The sequence below is a fragment of the Sciurus carolinensis genome, chromosome 12 (genome assembly GCF_902686445.1).
Source record: "Sciurus carolinensis chromosome 12, mSciCar1.2, whole genome shotgun sequence".
Lineage (NCBI taxonomy): Eukaryota > Metazoa > Chordata > Mammalia > Rodentia > Sciuridae > Sciurus > Sciurus carolinensis.
Window position 1 is genome coordinate 62,373,657 of NC_062224.1, and position 20,046 is coordinate 62,393,702.

At 46.8% G+C, this 20,046-nt stretch overlaps 1 protein-coding gene across 1 annotated transcript; it reads left to right on the forward strand.

Moving 5' to 3' along the window:
• The first annotated feature begins 16,397 nt into the window (after nt 1–16,397).
• LOC124961083 (left-right determination factor 2-like) lies at nt 16,398–20,046 on the forward strand. The gene is made up of 5 exons (XM_047519831.1): nt 16,398–16,647; nt 18,036–18,064; nt 18,167–18,270; nt 18,461–18,703; nt 19,115–20,046. Exons 1-5 carry the CDS (start codon nt 16,398–16,400, stop codon nt 19,476–19,478), a joined length of 990 nt encoding a protein of 329 aa, XP_047375787.1. The 3' UTR covers nt 19,479–20,046.

A 20,046-nucleotide genomic window follows, 5' to 3' on the forward strand; every position in this document is an offset into this window, starting at 1 on the left:
TAGTCACAGAGCCTACCTTGCCACAGGAGCTGCTGCCAGGTGACAGGATCATACACATACCCAGAGTCACACTTACCCCAGAGGATGCTTCCGTTTTACTCTATTGCTACTGACACAAAGTTAACACATCTTAGAATCTTCTTATGGAAAACACTGATGGTAAAAGTGAAAAGTAGAAATAAAACAGAAGTACATCCATCGTAGATGATGGTAATTAGTGGAGACAACCATGATCTAGAACCAGAGACACTGAAGGGATGTGCACATGGTGCAGGTCAAATCCCTCAATAATCCAGAGTCCTGGGCTGCCCAGGGTCACACAGTTCATGGCACTGTGCTGTGTCCACTCCTGCAGACTCTCTTAGCTCATGGTCAAGTTTCCAAGTCAGTCCTGGCCTCCCTTGTCAACACTGACTCTCAAACAGGCTCCGCAATGCTCCCTCCCCCGGCACCGCAGCCTGCTGCTGTGGGGCTTTCTCTGCCCCACAGGTGACTGTGGCCAACCTCCAACCAACTCCCATAGCCCCTGTTGGCTTTCAGGGACCCATGGGCAGGAAGATGAAGCCAGGTGTGGAAGATGAGAGCCTGGCCCCATGGCAGCCCTGGGAACCAACTCCCTTCCTCATTTTATATGTTATTTCATTTTTAATTACAGAACTAAGGTAACAGAGCTTCCCAGGCTGAGCCAGAAATAGTGAGCTTTTTAATTCACTTTTTGTTTTCCCGAAGGAGAACCTTATGGGTCCAAGGCACAGAGCAGAAAGCCAGGGGCTGCAAGAGGCCTGGGCTTTGGGGATGTGGATAGATCCTGAGACCCACATGCTTGTCTCCAGCCTGGCCCCACCATCAGCACTGGGGTGGACCTTAGTGGGCCTCTGTTTCCCCAGCTGTGAGATGCAGGCTTGGACCAAAGCTTGCTGTCGGGTCCTTTGCAGCACTAATCCTGAGCCGACCTGCACTCCCCAGTGTACAAGGCTTTGCAGGTTCTCTGACCTCTCTTCCATTTCTGGGCTTTCATCTTGTACTGTAATGATAAAAATATCCTCCTAAACTCCCTGTCCCTAATTCTAGCACCAGCCCATGGCTGCCTGGGCAGGGTGGGGGTGTCTCCTCCTTCCTTTCTCAGTTCTTTTCTGTCCCATCTGGCTTCCTCCTCTCCCCTCAAGCCTCTAGCCACTAGTTTCCTCCTCCCTTACCTCTGCCTGTCGTGACCCCTCCTGCTCTGATACCTGCTGTTGCCAAGAACCCCACACCTGACTTTCCCAGGTTCCTGGTAGGAGTCCCCTGACATCCCTCTGGCTTCCCAGACTGATCCTGTCCAAACTCCTTCCTCCTCTCATGCCTCACCTGTGTGTCCTCATCTCTGCCTCAGTTGATGGTGCCCTACCTGCCTGGTCTGTGTCCTGGTTCCAGGGAAACGCAGGTTTCTGGACCTGGGACCATGAGGATGGGCTTCAATTTAGGGCCGAGAAGGGTCCTCTTTTCAGCTCTCTCCACAGTGGCCTGATCTACTCTCTTCTTTGCCACAATTCTTTTTCAAATTGCAGGACTTCTGTCAACCCCTCAGGCCAGGGGTATGGTAGTGTCCTAGTTATGAGTTGATGATGGTGGAGCCAGGCCAAATCCAGGTCTCACGACTCTTGCCTCAGGTCACTCTTGCCCCATGTCACATTCCTTCCTAACCCCCAACCTAGACTTCCTGGGAACTCCCTAGGGTTGGAAACTCTGGCTGGCTTCAGGAAAGACCGGCTATCACAGGTCTCTGGCGCTGTCTCCTCACTGATAAGTCCCACAAAAAATGGACTAAATAACCTCCTGCCATGAGATGTTCTGGGAGTTCCTGGGTGGCCAGAGCCCCTCCTGGGTCTGGGGAGACCAAGCACTTCTTTTTATTTGTTCTTTTGTTTATTCTGGTACTGAGGATTAAACCCAGGGCCTCATGCAGGCTAGGCAAGCACTGTACCACTAAGTTACATTCCCAGCCCTTTTAATTTTATTTTGAGACAGGTTCTCACTAATTTGCCCAGGCTGGTCTTGAACTTGCGATTCTTTTGCCTCAGCCTCTTGAGTATCGGCAAACAATTTAATGCAAGCTTATTTTTCATTGGTGGAGATAAAGTGGGGCCCACTGCTCACTAAGACACATCCTGTGATGGGCTGACAGATCTGACTCCATGAGAATATTGTAGGCCAGACTCTAAGGGAAATGACTAAACAGACTCCATTTTGCTCTGAGACTCCATGTTATGTAGGAAATAAGCTTCTCCCATGGGAACACCCCGCCTCTGTACCCATTATCGGTTACTTAGTGTGACATGTTTAACAATACAGAATGACAATTCCTATGTAAAGAAAAATTGCTCTCTTTTGATCCCTATTGCTCCTAAACAATGTACCATGTGAACGGTGATTGTGTGGATGTTAGTAACCATTCTTTAGTTTGTACCTAGATAAGGGTCATTCTGACCCACTTCCCCCTCTGTTGATGATCTCATGATGTTGGTTTGTAATTTCAAATCATAGCAACAGACACTTATGATTGATGTGACTTTTGGTATAAGAACCCCTACAACCCTATGGTCGGGGCTGTTCTCCCAATAGCCATTTTTTGGGGCATTGTGTGAGACTCTTAGCTGGTTGGCTTAATAAAGACTCTCAAATTTGGACTTCTCAGTGGTGATCGGTCTGTTCTTAAGTTGTGCCCCATAATAATCCTGTAGGTGGAACCAGTTGGGGACAATGTGGGAATCCAGAATCTTGCTCCTGGATGGAGCAAGAGCCTTGGACAGATCCAGTAACTCCCCAATCCATATTGGGCTTACTGACTGAGGAATGTCCTGACCTGAGGGCCCTGAGGCAGTGGCCCACAGTGGGGGACCTGAAAACCCTTTCTGGTCCTGGGAAGACATTCCTTGGCAGAAACCTGGAAGCACTGAATGGCAAGTAGGGGTTTGTCTAGAAAGAAGCCAAGTCCACCCCTCTTCTCTCTTCTGGTGGTTTTGAGCCGGATGGAACTATCGAGTACATGTCCCTCATCTCACAAAGAAATTGAAATCCAGAGAAGTTCATGAAGCTTTTTTTTTTTAATTTAAATTTTAATTAAAAAAATTTTTTCTAATACTGGGGATTGCACCAGGGTCTCCCACATGCTAGATAAGTGCTCTATCACTGAGCTACATCCCTTCTTATTTTTATTTTTAAAAGTTTTGAGACAGGGTCTTACTAAGTTGCCCAGGCTGGTCTTGAACTTGTGATTCTCCTGTCGCAAACCCCTGAGTAGCTGGGATTACAGGCGTGTGCCACTGCACCCAGGCCCTCATCACACTTTAAAACTCCCATCTCTTCATTCATTCATTCATTCAACAAATATTGCTGAATTAGCTTCCATGAACACTGGGTATTGTTTTAGGCACAGGGTCACAGCCATAAACAGGCCAGAGAAAGTCACCGAGTTCATGGATGCTGCATTTTACTGGGAAGGCAGTCAGTAAAGGGTTAAACATAGAGTTGAGGAAGGGAATTTTACTAAGTACCAAGAAGATAGGCCAGGATGATTAGAGAGACTGTAAGTGGGGGAGACAGGAAGGGACACACAGATAGTCAGGCATGGGCAAGAGAGGGCTCTCCGAGGAACTGACATTTGTTCTAAGTCCTGAATGATAAGAATTAACTAACCCTGCCGGGGCGCGGTGACACACACCCATTCATTCAGGAGGCAAGGCAAGAGGAGTTCAATACCAGCCTCGACAACTTAGGGAGGCCCTGTCTGTAAATAAAATACAAAAAAGGACTGAGGATATGGCTCAATGGTTAGGTACCCCTAGTTCAGTCCCTAGTACCAAAAAAAAAAGAAAAGAAAAAAAAGAATTAACTAACCCAGTAAAGATCTGATTGCAGGTTTTTAGAGGCCAAGACAATGGCTAAAAACACTGAGGTGGGACTGACATGGTGAGGGGGAGGCCTGTGGAGCTGCTTCTCAGAGAGCAGGGGAGATTAAGAAGGGGAACCTGGCCCAGGTCAGCCTGGGCTTTAAGACCATGGAAATTAATTTGAATTTTTTTCCAAAATGTAATAAGAAGCCTTTGGAAATTTGTTTGTTTAACAATATATATACTTTAAAAAATTCTTTTTAGTTGTAGATGGACACAATACCTGTATTTTATTTATTTGTTTTTATGTGTACCGAGGATGGAAACCAGTGCCTCACACGTGCTAGACGAGCACTCTACCACAGAGCCCCAGCCCCAGCACCTATAGACTTTACTTTTTCAGAGCAGTTTTAGGTTCATAGGAAAACTGAGGGAGAAGTACAGAATTTCCCACACAGCCCCTCCCCTCTCTTACCTAATCCCATCAACATCCTTCTCCAGAGTGGTACATAAGTTACAGTTGACCTGACACTGGCACATCACCAGCATCCCGAGCCTGTACTTGGCTCACTCCTATTTTATTTTTTTAGTTGTAGATGGACACAATGCCTTTATTTTATTTATTTATTTTTATGTGGTGCTGAGGATCAAACCCATAAGCACTCCAATTGCAGCCTGTCCTTGGTTCACTCTTTGTAGTGTATATTTTATGAGTTTGGACAAATGTGTAATAACATGTATTTAGCCTTATAGTATCATACAGAGTAATTCCGCTGCCCTGAAAATCCTCTGTGCTCTCCCTACTCATCCCTCTCCCCTCAGTCTCTGGAAAACTGCCAGGTCTTTCTATCATCCCAAGTTTTGATATTTCTAGAATGTTATAAAGTTGGAATCAGGCGACCTTTTCAGATTGACTTCTTTCACTTAGCAATATGCACTTCAGTTTCTTTCATGTCCATTTTTCACTTGATATCTCATTTCTTTTTAGAGCCAAATGATGAACCCAGGAGCACTTTACCACTGAGATACATCCCCAGTCCTTTTTTTCCCTACATTTTAATATTGGTGCATTATAGTTGTACATAATGAGATTTGTTGTTATATACTCTTTTCTCTGTCTCTCTCTTTTTTTTTTTTTTTTTTTTTTCTGGTACTGGGGATTGAACCCAGGGCCTTGTGCTTGATAGGCAAGCACTCTACACACCGAACTATATCCCCAGCCCTGTTATATACTCTTACAAGCACACAATATAACAGTATAATTTGGTCAATATCATTCCCCAGCACTTTCCCCTTCCTTCCCCACCTCCCACCTCCTACCCAGTCCTTTCTTTTATTTGTTATTTTTCTTTTGTTGCTGTTGTTGTTTTAGATGGATACAATGCCTTTATTTAATTTATTTATATGTGATGCTGAGGATCAAATCTAATGCCTCACAAGTGCAAACCAAGTACTCTATCACTGAGCCACAGCCCCAGTCCCCTGCTGGGTTCTTATGATTTTTTTGATTTGAGGCAGTGTCTCACTAAGTTTCTGAGGCTGACCTCCAACTTACTATCCTCCTGTCTCAGTTTCTCAAGTCACTGGAATTATAGGCATGTCCCATAGCACCTGGCAGTATATCTTCTTTAGTGCAAAGTCTATTAAGGTCTTTTGCCCATTTTTTTTAGTCATATTGTTTTCTTATTATTGAGTTTTAGGAGTTCTTTGTAGTGTTATGGGGTGCAACTTAAGAACAGACCGATCACCACTGAGAAGTCCAAATTTGAGAGTCTTTATTAAGCCAACCAGCTGAGAGTCTCATACAATGCCCCAAAAAATGGCTATTGGGAGAACAGCCCCGACCATAGGGTTGTAGGGGTTCTTATACCAAAAGTCACATCAATCATAAGTGTCTGTTGCTATGATTCGAAATTACAAACCAACATCATGAGATCATCAAAAAAAGTGGGTCAGAATGACCCTTATCTAGGTACAAACTAAAGAATGGTTACTAACATCCACACAATCACCATTCACATGGTACATTGTTTAGGAGCAATAGGGATCAAAAGAGAGCAATTTTTCTTTACATAGGAATTGTCATTCTGTATTGTTAAACATGTCACACTAAGTAACTGATGATGGGTACAGAGGCGGGGTGTTCCCATGGGAGAAGCTTATTTCCTACATAACATGGAGTCTCAGAGCAAAATGGAGTCTGTTTAGTCATTTCCCTTAGAGTCTGGCGTATAACATTCTCATGGAGTCAGATCTGTCAGCCCATCACAGTAGGAGGCTGGGGATGTAATTCAATGGTAAAGTGTTTGCCTGGCATGTATTAGGCTCTGGGTTGATCACCAGCAACAGAGGCAGCTGCAACAGACATAAACACTTCTTTGTTTTTATTTTGAGTAACAACCCTTTATCATATATATATATATATATATACACACACACACACACACCCCACACACACACACACATATATATATATATATATATATATATTTTTTTTTTTTTTTTTTTTTTTTGCAGTACTGGGGATATACCACTGAGCTAAATCCCCAGCCCTTTTACATTTTTTATTTTATTTTTGAGACAGAATCTAAATTAGTTGCTAATGTTGGCCTTGAACTTGCAATTCTCCTCCCTCAGCCTCTTGAGTTGCTGGGATTATATTCATGTGACACCTCACCTGGCCAGATATTTCTTTTGCAAATATTTTCTTCCGGTCTGTAACTTGTCTTCTAATTCTCTTGACAGTGTCTTTTGCAAAGCAGAAGTTAATTTTAGTGAAGTCCAATTTATCAGTTACTTCTTTTTATGGATAGTGATTTGAAATTGTGACTAAAAAGTCAATGCCAAATCCAAGGTCATCAAGATTTCCTTCTGTTATCTTCTGGGAATTTTATTGTTTTGTCTTTTATATTTAGGTTCACTTTCAGTTCATTTCTGGAGGGTTTTGATTCATGGAGAGCATTTTCTGATTAAAGTTCTGCCGAGACTACTACTGCATTGACCACAAGGGTGGGGAATGAAGCAACAGGAGTCAGTTGCAGTGGCTGCAGCAAAGATGGAGGGCTGCAAATTGATACAAGATGTGTTCTGAATGTGAGACCAAAGGGACTGGCTGGGGATTGACTGTGAAGTACATAAGGTAGGAAAGGAATCCAGAATGACCACTAGGACTGGAGGCCTAGTTGGGTATATGAACTGGCAACAGGTAGGGCTGATGGGCATTCAGACATATGGTTCTGGTGCCCAATGGGGAGACCAAGCCAGAAGTGAGAACCTGGGAGGCATCTGTGATGAAAGGCACCTGAAGCTATTAGTTATGGAGAAAGAAAAGCAGACCCGCTCTTTCCATGACCTTAGGCTATTTGCAACCTGCAGTTCAGGCCCTGGGGCCTTCCTGGCCAGGGTCTGGAGAGAGGATCAGTAGAGGCAGACTGAGGGCAAATCCCCCAGACAGAGGGCAAATATCCCTTTGCAAACACAGGCCTCCTTCCTGAATGTGGATTCCAGGTGGGTTCAAGAGTTTTGCTGGGGAAATAAAGTAATTGGCCAATCAGCCAGAAGAAAGCGAATGTGGATTGGGAGACTTTTCACAATGGACTGATTAGTTGTCAGGCGGAAGGAAGCCTCCGCCCTTTGTCATGCAGAAGAAGTAGCCCAGCTTCTGCGGGCCTGTAGGAGGGGTGGGGGCAGGGGGGTCTGGCGATCTGCAGAGTCAGATTGGGTGAGGTAGGGGAAATTACCCCCAACCAGATTGGTCATCATGGAGGACAGGAGGGGGAAGGGGAATGGAGATGAGAAGAGGCTGACCAGCTCAGGGCCAAGACCTGGGCCTGGACATGAGGACCTGGGGTGAGGGGGTGAGATGGTGAGGGAGTCTGTGACAACTGAGCAGCAGGAGTGGGGCCGGTGTCCACCCACCACTCTCCTGCTCCTGCAAGGACAGGATTTGATCCCAAACAGAGATCAGGCTGCCAGGTGAGGGCCAGGGGAGTCAGAGGTCATCAGGGGGCCTCTGTGGGTGGGAATCAGCTGGACTCAGGCTCAGAACCAAGGGGGTCAAAAAGATTGAGTCCAGGAGAGGGGTCATTACAGGTTAGAGCCCAGCATTTGGAGGTCTCTGGGGTGGTCACTGTCCCTTTCCTGCATAGGAACAGACACTACTGTGAATACTTGGGTGCCCTGGGCTGCCCCACACCTCCCTGACCCCAGTTTGGGGTCCATGTGGCCACTGGGGTCTCCAGATACCCACTGGATGAGCCTTCTCTGGGGCTCTCTGGGGCTAAGGAGGGCAAGGGACAATGAAGGAATAAGAACCCACATTTCAGTTCATCTGGCCCCTTCCTGGCTAGTTCGGTCCTTTGTGTGACACTTACTAGCTGTGTGGCCCTGAACAAATTGAGGAAGCTCCTTCTGACAGGCCACCTGCTAGTCGGTTAGGTGAGGCAAGGTGAGGCAGGAGTCTGAAAGGAGGGCGGGGAAGGAAGCTCAGGCAGCCAGGTGCAGATTAGGCATTTGCCCTGCTGTCACTGAATGCTTGTGTGAAGCACCCATGTTATTAATGCCCCCATTTCACAGATAAGGAAAACCAGGCACAGGTAGCTGATAAGAATGCCCAAGGCCGCCCAGCCAGAATTGGCCCTTAGAGTTGCTCACATGAAAAACCAGTGAACTTGGAAAAAAAAAGAAAGAAAGAAAAACCAGTGAACTTGGTGCTCTCATGGGCAACATGTGACTCAAGGTCTGAACTGCTCTGTGGCTCTGCTGTGAAATGGCAACAGGGCCTTCCTGCTGGGGCAGGGGATGGTAAGGAGGACACATGAGGTAAGTAAAGCACGTGGAGAGAAAGGCTGCTGAGCATGAGGAAGTGCCTCCCTCCTGGGGGCACTGGAACCCTGCAGCAGCATTTGGGCCAACTTGGCAGAGTGTCTCCCTCCCCAGAGCCCTCCCTGCCCCTGAGCTTCCTATTGTACCAGTTGCCTTTATATCTCCTCAGGACACCGAAAGGGTCAAAATCATCAGCAAATATTTGCTCAATTAATTGAAGAGAAAGAGAAGCAGGAAGAGGAGTTTATGGAAATGAATGGTTTCTAGATTTGGGGAAAAGTTGGTTTACACGAGTCTTTTCTTCCACGAACTTTTTACTTTTTATTTTATTTTTTGGTGGTACCAGGGATTGAATCCAGTGATGCTTAACCACTGAATCACATCCCCAACCCTTTTTATTTTTTGAGACAGGGTGTCATTAAGTTCCTGAGGCTGGCTTTCAACTTGCAATCCTCCTGCCTCAGCCTTCCAAGCCACCAGGATTACAGATGTGCACCACCGCGCCCAACTTCTGGTGAACACTTTGGTGGGGTATCAGGGATTGAACTCAGGGGCACTGAAACCACTGAGTCACATCCCCAGTCTTATTTTGTATTTTATTTATAGACAGGGTCTCACTGAGTTGCTTAGTGCCTCACTTTTGCTGAGGCTGGCTTTGAACTTTTGATTCTCTTGCCTCAGCCTCCCAAGCCTCTGGGAATATAGGCATGCACCACCACTCCTGGCTTCATGAACGTTTTTTACTGGGGAGGGCAAATAAGAGAATAATACTGCTGCTAACAACTCCCTCTGCCCCCACCCCCAAAAAATCCCTGTCTCCAATCCTTCTACATAACACAATTTTTTCCTTTTAAAATTATTATTATTATTATTATCATTATTATTTTGCAGTGTTGGACCTTAGGGGTGCTAAGCAAGCGCTCTACCACTGAGCAACAATCCCAGTCCCTGTGACTCTTCTGAATCCTGAAATCTTTCCTTTAAAAAGGGAAGGAGGGGTTTGGGTTTGGCTGCTGGGATGAGGCAGCTCACAGCTATGGAAGGAGAGGTGGGAAGCTCAGGACGGCAGACCTGGAGAGAGCAGGAAGGCCAGTTTCATCAGTGAAGTGGTTTTTACTCAGGGCACAAGGGCCTGCTTGCAAGTTGATGCGGCCACAGGAGATGTGGCAGAAACACACACCTGGCTGTTTACCTCCCAGGTGTTTTCCCCAACCGGAAGTGGTTCACAGGCAGGTGAAGCCCAGGTGTGGCTAAAGCCTTAAAGAGAACAAACAAAACAAAATGAAACCAAGTCTGTTTGTTTCTCTCCTCGCTTGAGGGCCCCTTTGTGTTGGGTAAACCAGTAAAACAAATGACAGCTACATTAATTTGTGTATTCCCTTTAATAGGTGAGTTTGATGATTGTGGGTTATTTTTTAAGATTGTTTATTTTTCAGTCACTGTTGTTCTAAGAGCTATCAGAATATTAAGCTACACTTATTTTATTTTGTTCCAGTATAGTCCCTGAGGTTTCATCATTTCGTCCCTGCAAAAAAAAAGGGTGTGTGTGTGTGTGGTGAGAGAGAGATTCTTTTCCTGTAAAAAACAAAAAAAAGGGCTGGGGGGGGTGTGAAATTCTTTACATGTTGATTTGTTTTAGATATAAAATAATACATTCAGTTCACTTTTGCATACGTTTAACTGATTCCAATTCCAACCAAGTTTCATGCCTGTTTTCTTCATACAAGTAAGAGGTTCCCCAGAGAAGCCCACAACAAAGAAAGGATGGGGTGAACTCTTGAGGTACACCTTTAAAATTAGGGAAAAGCTGGGTGCGATGGTGCACACCTGTAGTCCCAGCGGCTTGGGAGGTTGAGGCTGGAGGATTGCAAGTTCAAAGCTAGCCTCAGCAATTCAGTGAGACCCTAAAACAACTTAGTGAGACCCTTTCTCAAAAGAAAAAATTTAAAAAGCTGGAATTGTGGCTGAGTGGTTATAAATAAATAAATAAAAAGAAGGGAAAAAAACTAAACAAAGCAAAACCCACGGCATGAACCATACTCTGTAAACTGGAGAAGAGCCAAGCTGTGATGAAGCAGCAGGTGGCTTTGATGCCCTTTTCTTTTCTTTTTGGTACCAGGGATTATACCCAGGGGCACTTTCCCACTGAACCACATCCCCAGTCCTTTTTAAATATTTTAGGAGCTAGGATTGTGGCTCAGTGTTAGAGCACTCACCCAGCATGTGTGAGGCACTGGGTTCGATCCTCAGCACCACATAAAAATAAATTAACAAAGGTATTGTGTCTGTCTACAACTAAAAAAAAAGTTTAAAAAAATAATATTTTATTTAGAGACAGGGTCTCACTAAGTTGCTTAGGGCCTCACTAAGTTGCTGAGGCTGGCTTTGAACTCATGATCCTACTGCCTCTGCCTCCTGAACCGCTGGGATTGCAGGTGTGTACCACCACACTGGGCTTTGGTATCCTTCTGTGGTACAGTGACCTGTCTCCTCTAGCAGCCCAAACTTCCCCAGCAATAATGGAGGACTTTGGGCCCTGAGAAATGTGTGTAGCCAGCTCACCGTGTACCCATACTTAGCCATACATGCACTCATGAGTCTGACGTAGGTCCTCTGTGTGACATGAGTGCTGGTGGTCTCAGCACACTATCCCCTCCACCCACCTCTGCACACAAACATTGGTAGGGTTGAATTCAAGGGGTGTTGAGAGGCCAGTTGCAGACCCACTTTATCTGCTGGAGGACCACTTCCTAACAACCAACAGCACAGGGTAGCATTGGAGCCCTGGGCTGGGCTGTGGTCCCTTGGTAGGAATCAGATGGTGGGTGGAGATGAGGCTGTGGGGTTGGGAGGGCAGAGTATTGGTGGGATCGATCAGGAGCAGGGATTGCAGCCTCCCTAGGACTCAGGTGGGAACAAAGGTGGACCTATAGTTTCCACCCCAGGCTCTCTGCAAGCCTGAGAGTATTTCCTAAAAAGAATTGTGCGCTATGACTGCAAATCCTTCAAGTGAGTGCACGTAGATGGCAATCAAAGATGTAAATATTAGAAGAGTGAACAGAATGATCACTATTAGCAAATGATTTTTTTTCTTTTCCCAAGTAAAGGAATATATCTCTGAACACTGTAGCTTAGTTCTGCCCTTGTTTTGAATTTTAAATACATGGAATCATTTACATCTTTTGTGTCTGGTACTGCTATTTAACTATAGTTGCTTGTGACAATTGCTAGCGTTATATACAACTTTTGTTCATTGTCTTTGCTGCAGAGTAGTCCATTGCAGGACTATACGTCATTTTACTTATCTTTTACACTGTTGGTGGGTATTTTAGTGGTTGCTTCAGTTTGGATTTTTGTGTATCTGATGCTGAGGATTGAACCCAGCACCTCATCCATACTAAGCACACCTCTGAGCTATACCTTTGGCCTGTTTGGACTCATAAACAATACTGCAATGATCATTCTTATGCATGCATTTCTGTCCAACTGGATGGAATTATTGGGTCTTTGGGCAATGAGGTACTTTGAACTGCTGTGAATACTGTCAAGGAGTTCTCTAGTGTGCTCGTACTTTCGCTAGCAATATACAAGAGTTCTCATTCCTCCAGATAGTCACCAAATTGGTATTATTCAACATCCTGTCTTGATTTTTAAAAAATCCTCCTATTATTGGGTTCAGAGTGTAGCACAATGGTAGAGCACATGCTTAGCATGCCTGAAGCCCTGGGTTCAATTCATAGCACCAAACATGAAAACAAAACCAAAATTTGTTAAAGCTATTATAGATACTTCCTTAACATGATAAAATATACTTATGCCAACTGTAAAGTTCGTAACTTAATGAAGAAACAGTAAAGGAGTTCTATTAAAATCAAGAGAAAAAATGATATCTCCTATTGCTGATTTTATATAAAATTGTTCTAGAGGTACTAGCTAATGAAATTAGACAATAGGAAAAAACAACAACAACAACAAAAAAAAAAACAGAGGAAGGGCTGCAAGTAGAGCTCAGAAGTGGAACACTTGCCTGGCCAGTGTGAGGCTCTGGGTTTAATCCTAGTGCCATAAAAACAGGAAAGGAAAGAAGAGGAAAGGAGAGAGGTGGGGAAGAGAAAGAACAGAGGAGAGGGAAGGAAAAAGCTGGGTGTGGTGGTACATGTCTGTAATCCCAGTTACTCTGGAGACTGCAGCAGGAGAGTGGTGAGCTCAAGTCCAGCTTGGGCAAAATAGTGAGATGCCACCTCAAAATAAAATAAAATAAAATAAAATAAGTACATAAAAAAATAAATAAAACAAAATTTGGGCTGGAGGTACAGCTTAGAGGTAGAGACTGTGCTTGACTCTCCAAGGTTCTGAGTTTGATCCCCAACACTGCAAAAAAATTATAAACCATAATTTTGAAAAGCAGGAAATATGTGTATAATGGGGAAAATATTTCCATGTTATTTGTAAGAGCACAGGTGGAGGTAAAAGGAGCAGACAGGAATGAAGGGAGAATGACATTTCCCTACATTCCCTTCCATATATTTGAATGTTGCACTATTCGAATTATTTATCAAGATGTTTTAGAAATGTTAAACTATATTTTGTTTTTAACCTATATGTTTTTAAAAAGTTAGACATTTAAATACTTAGTAACAGTGTGGAAGTCTCTCCTACTATGTATTGAGCACTACTGTTAACAGGAGGCTTGCTAAGCACTCTGTAAACACCTCAATTAACGTGGACAAATTTCCTGTGAAAAAAGCACATTATTTCAGCTTGGTGGGGCCGCTAGCTGTAATCCCAACAACTCAGGAGGCTGAGGCAGGGGGATTGCAAGTTCAAGGCCAGTCTTGGTAATATAGACAGATCCTGTCTCAAAATAAAAAATGAAAAGGGCCAGGGATATAGTTCAGTGGTAGAGCACCCTTGGGTTCAATCCCCAGTACCACAATGAGAGAGAGAGAGAAGACATCATTCCTATTTCTAAAAGATGGCAGAAAACAGAGAAAACACACAGCTGGTGTGTGGCACAGCAGGTTTGAACTCACATTCGCCACAGAGGGGTAAGGGGCTAGATGAACTTAAATCCGGCAGGGTATAGTGGTGGCACAGCAACTTGGGAGGCTGAGGCAGGAGAATTGTAAGTTGGAGGCCAACTCAGCAACTTAGCAAGGACCGGAGCAATTTAGAGAGACCGTGTCTTAAAATAAAAAATATAAAGAGTTTGAAACATGGCTCAGTGGTTTAGCACCCCTGGGTTCAAATCCTGGTACCAAAAAAAAAAAAAAAAAAAAAAACCAAAAAGTGAATTTTTATTCCTACCTTGTCCCACACCCTCCTTAGCCCCCAGAGAGCTCCAGGAAAGGTTAGGTTGCTCTGAGAGAACAATAGGGGCTCATCCAGGGGGTGTCTGAAGACCCCAGTGGCCAGTTAGAGTCAGGGAGGTTGACATCATGGAGTTGGGGTAGCCTAAAATATCTAAGCACTCACAGCAGTAACTGTTCCTGCACAGGAAAGGGACAGCAGCCACCCCAGAGGCCCCCAAACACAGGGCTCTAACCTGGAAGTGACTCCACTCCTGAACTCAATCTTTTTTGACTTCTGAGTCCGCCTTGGTTCTAAGTCTGGGTCGAGTTGATTCCCACCCATGGAAGGCCCCCTGATGACCTCTGACTGTTTTCCCCTGGACCTCACCTGGCAGCCTGACTTCTGTTTGGGGTCAGATCCTGTCCTTGTAGGGACAGGAGAGTGGTAGCGAGGACTTCACTAGTATGTACCCCAGCCCTCTTTGTAACCCATTTCCCCAGGATGGTCAGATCACTGCCCTCTCCAGTGTCCTTAGTCCTGAGCCCAGGGCCAGAGCCAAAACGGGCCCTGAGTCAGGGATACTGGGCCTCATTCCAATGGCCCGGACTCTTTGCTCAGAAAGGAAGATCTTTTCTGAGGTCACTTGACCACCTCCAGCCAGCCGGACCTGGGCCAGACACAGGTGGGGGTGGCGGGATAGCCAGGCTCCTCTTCTGCATAACGAAGGGTGGGGTTGACCTCCCACAGGGCAACAGCCCAGCTGGTTGACAAGTCTTCCAATCCACATTGGCTTTCTTCTTTTGACTTCTGGGTAGGGTTGTCAGATTCGGCAAATAAACAGAGGACTGGTGAAATCTGAATTACAGACAAGCAATGAATACCTAATATATTTCAAATCGCAACCTGTATTCTATCTGGCAGGACTTTCCATGGCTGATTGCCCAGCTTTATTTCCCGAGCACAACTCTTCAACCAACCCACATATCCACATTCTGGTGTCTTGGGGAAGCCTCAGGAGACTGGGGGTTTGCTACCATGCCCCCATCCACCCCTGCGCCCAGACCTGATCACTTGAATGGAGTCCACCTGGATCCCCCCTCAAGACCTCCAAGGGCAGTACTCTGCTATAAGTAGTTTCACGGTGTGGAAAGATCTTCAGGCTGGGAATTGAAAAACCTGACTTTCAATTATATTTACCTGCATAATTATATTTCAATTGATAATTATACAGGTTATCAATCATCAAATGAGAGCCTGGGGAAGCTGTCACCTCTCTGAGTCTTGATTTTCTTGGCTGAAAAATTGGGAGAGAGGAGCTGGGGTTGTGGCTCAGTGGTAAAGCATTTGCCTGGCACGTGTGAGGCACTGGGTTCAATCCTCAGCACCACATTAAAATAAATAAATAAGGATATTATGTCCATCTATAACTGAAAAAAGAAAAGAGTTTATAAAAAAAATTGGGACAGAGAGGGCTGGGGCTATAGCTCAGTGGCAGAGCGCTTGCCTAGCATGTGTGTTGTGAGGCACTGGGTTCCATCCTTAGCACTGCATAAAAATAAATACATGAATAAATAAATTTTTTTTTTTTTTAAATTGGGAGAGAGGACTTGGGTGTGGTAGTACCTGCCTGCATTCTCAGTGACTCCAGAGGCTGAGGCAGGAGGATCGCAAATTCCAGGCTAACCAGTCTCAGCAATTTAGCAAGACCAGGTCTCAAAAAAAAAAAAAAAAAAAAAAAAAAAAGTGTGTTTGTGGGGAAGGGTGGACTTTCAACTCAAATTCTAGAACAGCAGGAAAGAGGGAGAGGTTAGAGCTCCTTCTTGGACAAAATCCCACTGGTACTAAAGGCTCCCAGAATCCCTGGCCAAGCAAGGTCCCCAGAACAGTGGGAAATACCAGATTTCCCAACTGTTGATCACAAACCCTGGATCTTGTTAGCCCCTAGGTACCCTCTGAAGCATGGACCTCAGAGGACAGGGCAGGATTGGTTCTTAGAGAGCCCTGGAACAGCATTCTAAGTCCACATTCCAGCAATTGGGAGACTGGCCTCAGAAGGGAATGAAGCCTTTTCTCCAGTAATCAAACTCCCCTCACCCCTAGTGCTGGGAATCACACTCAGTCTCATCCATGCTAGGCCAGTGCTCCCGATAGCAATAACCAGCTTCCCTCAGTTCAGACAGCCCTTTGTGCCCCTTACAGACATCCCCCTCCTCAGGGCTCAAGAGCCTGTCTGGCTGCTGAGCTCCCAGGAGGTCCAAGGGGTGTGACCTAGCCCCCTCCCTCTCTACCCCAGGGCTGGCTATAAAGCGGGTCAGTCCTGACTCTCAGCAGACCCAGCTCCTGGACCCAAGACCCTTCTGCAGGCTTCCTGGAGATGTATCCATGGACTCCTTTCTGCTTCTGAGTGGAACCATGCAACCCCTGTGGCTCTGCTGGGCTCTCTGGGTGCTGCCCCTAACCAGTCCCGGGGAGGCCCTGACTGAGCAGCAGGTTCTGGGCAGTCTGCTGCAGCAGCTGCAGCTCAGCCAGGTACCCATCCTGGACAAGGCTGATGTGGAGGGGTTGACCATCCCTGCTGACGTGCGGGCCCAGTATGTGGCCCTACTGCAGCGCAGTCATGGGGACCGCTCCCGTGGGAAGAGGTTCAGTCAGAGCTTTCCAGGTGAGCCCTCCACCTTCTGCATTTTGGTCCTTGTGGGGAAGGAACAGACTGTTCTTGACCACTCTGGTGGTGTCGGGGGGCCTTTGTTTTGTGGTGTTCTGTTGAGAGGATGTATGGGGGTCATGGTCCAAGGGGCAGTGAGGAGGGTGGTGGGGCCTGGGCCCCTAGGCTCTGGTTATGCACTAAGGGACTCCTTAGGACCAAGACAAGCTGTGCCAAGCTGGACCTGCTGGCAAAGCCCAGGCCCCAGAGAAGAGGAGGAGATAGAGGAAAGCAGAGCCACTGGGCTTGGGTGGGTGTGGTTAGGACCAGGTTTCCCAGAGAGCTAGGCTGCAGGCAGAACTTCCTGGAGTCTACTTCCACATTGCCACTCTGGTCTGAGGGTGACCTGGAACACATTGTCTTAAAAACCTCTCTCAACCACTAGCTCACCTGGAACAGTGGAGGACTGTCCTCACCTGTCTCCCTCCCAGCATGGTGAACACTGAAGTAAGTGAGTGGCTATGGGTAGAAGCTGCTTGGGTAGCTGGGAATACCTAAGTGTGACAGCAGAGGTGTCCAGTTGTCAGGAATGCAGCTGCACTTCCATCCTAGTGCAGCCTCTTGCCTCAGCTGGAACCACCCCGTTAGGACCCAGCTAGACCCACCCTCATTCTGCTCTCCTGCCATGCCTGATGCCTGGGGAGATGAGGAATCAGAACAGCAGTTGAGGAGACTGTTGGCAGCAAATGTGGCTGGCCTGTTGGGTGATCATGCTACCAACCTGGAGCCTCAGGTGTTAGTGACGGGTTGACGGGTGCCTCTGAGGAGGGTGTTGTATATGTCCCAGACATCTGCCTCAAGGCTCAGTAGCCCTGCCAAAGTTATTTAGAAGCACCTAGCTCCCTTTGAGGGAGCACGAGCTCCCTCAGCACTGGAAGAAATGAGAGTAAATTCAGGACCCTTTCTCTGGCCCTTAAGAAAAATACAGTTCAACTGGTGACCACAGATTTCCATTTTCCAGGTTCTCTGCAGCCCCCTCTCCATTTCCCTTTCTATTACATCCTGCTCCCTTCTCCTAAAGAAGTCAGCATTGCAGTATACTTGAGGGCCCAGTCCTTTGTGCAGAGTCCCAAGGCTGTCCCTACCCACTGAAGGTGGGGGTTGCTAGTAAACAAGACCCAATCCCATATGATTGTTTTAGGACACAGAGCCTGACTGCAAAATTTTTAAATTACTTTTTATCAAGGGATGAGGAAGGATACTCCTTTCTTGGTTTACCAGTTTCCCAGGCCCCAAACTTTTCTTATAGATTACCAGGAAATTCTGGTCATTGGCCCTGGACCCCACAACCCTCTGAGCTCCCCTGGTGCCCTAAGAGACCCAACTAACCCTACTCTTGTCTCCAGAGGTGGTTGGCAAGTTCCTGGTGTCCGAGGCTTCCACGCACCTGCTGGTGTTTGGCATGGAGGGACGACTGCCACCCAACAGCGAACTGGTGCAGGCTGTGCTGCGGCTCTTCCAGGAGCCTGTCCCTCAGGCTGCCCTCCGCAGGCACGAGCGAAACGCCTGGGCTCGGGTCACCATTGAATGGCTGCGCTTTCGCGACGATGGCTCCAACCGCACCTCTCTCATCGACTCCAGGTGGGGATTCCTGTGTGCTGGGGGAGGGGCGGCGAGAGGCGGGGAGGAGGCCGCTCCATTCAGCACGTCCCCGCCCCCTGGGAGAGCAGGAAAGGGCGGGGCCGGCGATGGAGCGGGGCGGGGCGGGGTAGCTTTCCCGGGGCCCTCCTGTTGTCCCAGACCCGACCCCTCACGCGGGTCTCTGTCTCAGGCTGGTGTCCATCTACGAGAGCGGCTGGAAGGTCTTCGACGTGACCGAGGCCGTGAACTTCTGGCAGCAGCTGAGACGGCCCCGGCAGCCTCTGCTGCTGCAGGTGTCGGTGCAGAGGGAGCACCTGGGTCCGGGGGCCTCCAGCGCCCACACGCTGGTCCGCTTCTCCGCGCATGGGGCACTGGGCGCTGAGCAGACCCAGCCCCAACTGGAGTTGCACACGCTGGATCTCAAGGACTACGGGTGAGCGTTGTGGGTCAAACTGATGAGCCCAAGTAGAGAGACAAAAAGGGAATTAAACTCATTTTGAAACGGGCAACTTTGCAGTGTGTGGGAATGAATGAGAACATTTATAGATTCTCCCTCTGACTCTTAGAGGAGGCCCTCAGAAAATATCAGCTATTTATTTTACAGTTATTTTTAGTTATAGTTTCTGATACAAATATTTTCTTTTTTCTTTGTCTTTTCTTTTATTACAATGCTGGGGATGGAACCCAGGGCCTTGTGCATGCTAAGCAAACACCCTATCACTGAGCTACACCCCCAGTCCAATATTCAACTTTTTGAATATATTGAGATGGATCATAAACTGTCAGTTCTTTTGACCTCAGCCCTTCCAGCTCATCTCTGACGTATCTTTCCTTGTCCCCACAGAGCTCAAGGCAATTGTGACCCTGAGGCACCAGTGACGGAGGACACCCGCTGCTGCCGCCAACAGATGTACTTGGACCTCCAGGGGATGAAGTGGGCTGAGAACTGGGTCCTGGAGCCCCCAGGTTTCCTGGTCTATGAATGTGTGGGCAGCTGCCTGCAGCCCCCAGAGCCTCTGACCTTCAAGTGGCCATTTCTGGGGCCACGACAGTGCATTGCCTCAGAGACATCCTCACTGCCCATGATTGTGAACATCAAGGAAGGAGGCAGGACCAGGCCCCAGGTGGTCAGTGTGCCCAACATGCGGGTGCAGAAGTGCAGCTGTGCCTCAGATGGGGCTCCTGTGCCAAGGGGTCTTGAGCCATAGGCCCTGGTGTAGCCATGAAGGGACTTAGCTTCTGTGTGGGTGTGTGTGTGAAGTGTTCTAGGGCCCCAGAGAGACTGAACCCTGAAGGACTAATGCTCTGTGTTTCAACTGAGCTCTGGATTTGTTTCCTCTGACATGTCAGCTCACTTCCTAAAATTTGCTTCCCAGGAGTGAGACTCTTTGGCCACTGGGTAGCCCCTGCACTATATTCTAAGCACTTACATGTATAGATACTATAACATATGGGCAGAAAACCCCAAATTTTCATTGTTTCCTTGTCCTGTTACTGGGTCTGGGCTGAGATCCAGCCTCAACTCTTAACCTAAGACCTGCATTTAAGTGTGGATTATGCATCACCCAGACAATCAGGGCTTTGCAAGACACAAATAAAACACATTTTATTCTGTAATTTTATACTTGTCTATTTTAACCAAGTTCTGCAAATTGATGAGGGCACAGAAAGTTCTACAGAGAATAGGTCAACTTGATTGGAATACTAAGGAAATAGCTTAATTTGGCCAAGGCTTGGTTAAGGTCTTAAGTAATTTAGGAAGTTAGAATTAAATAC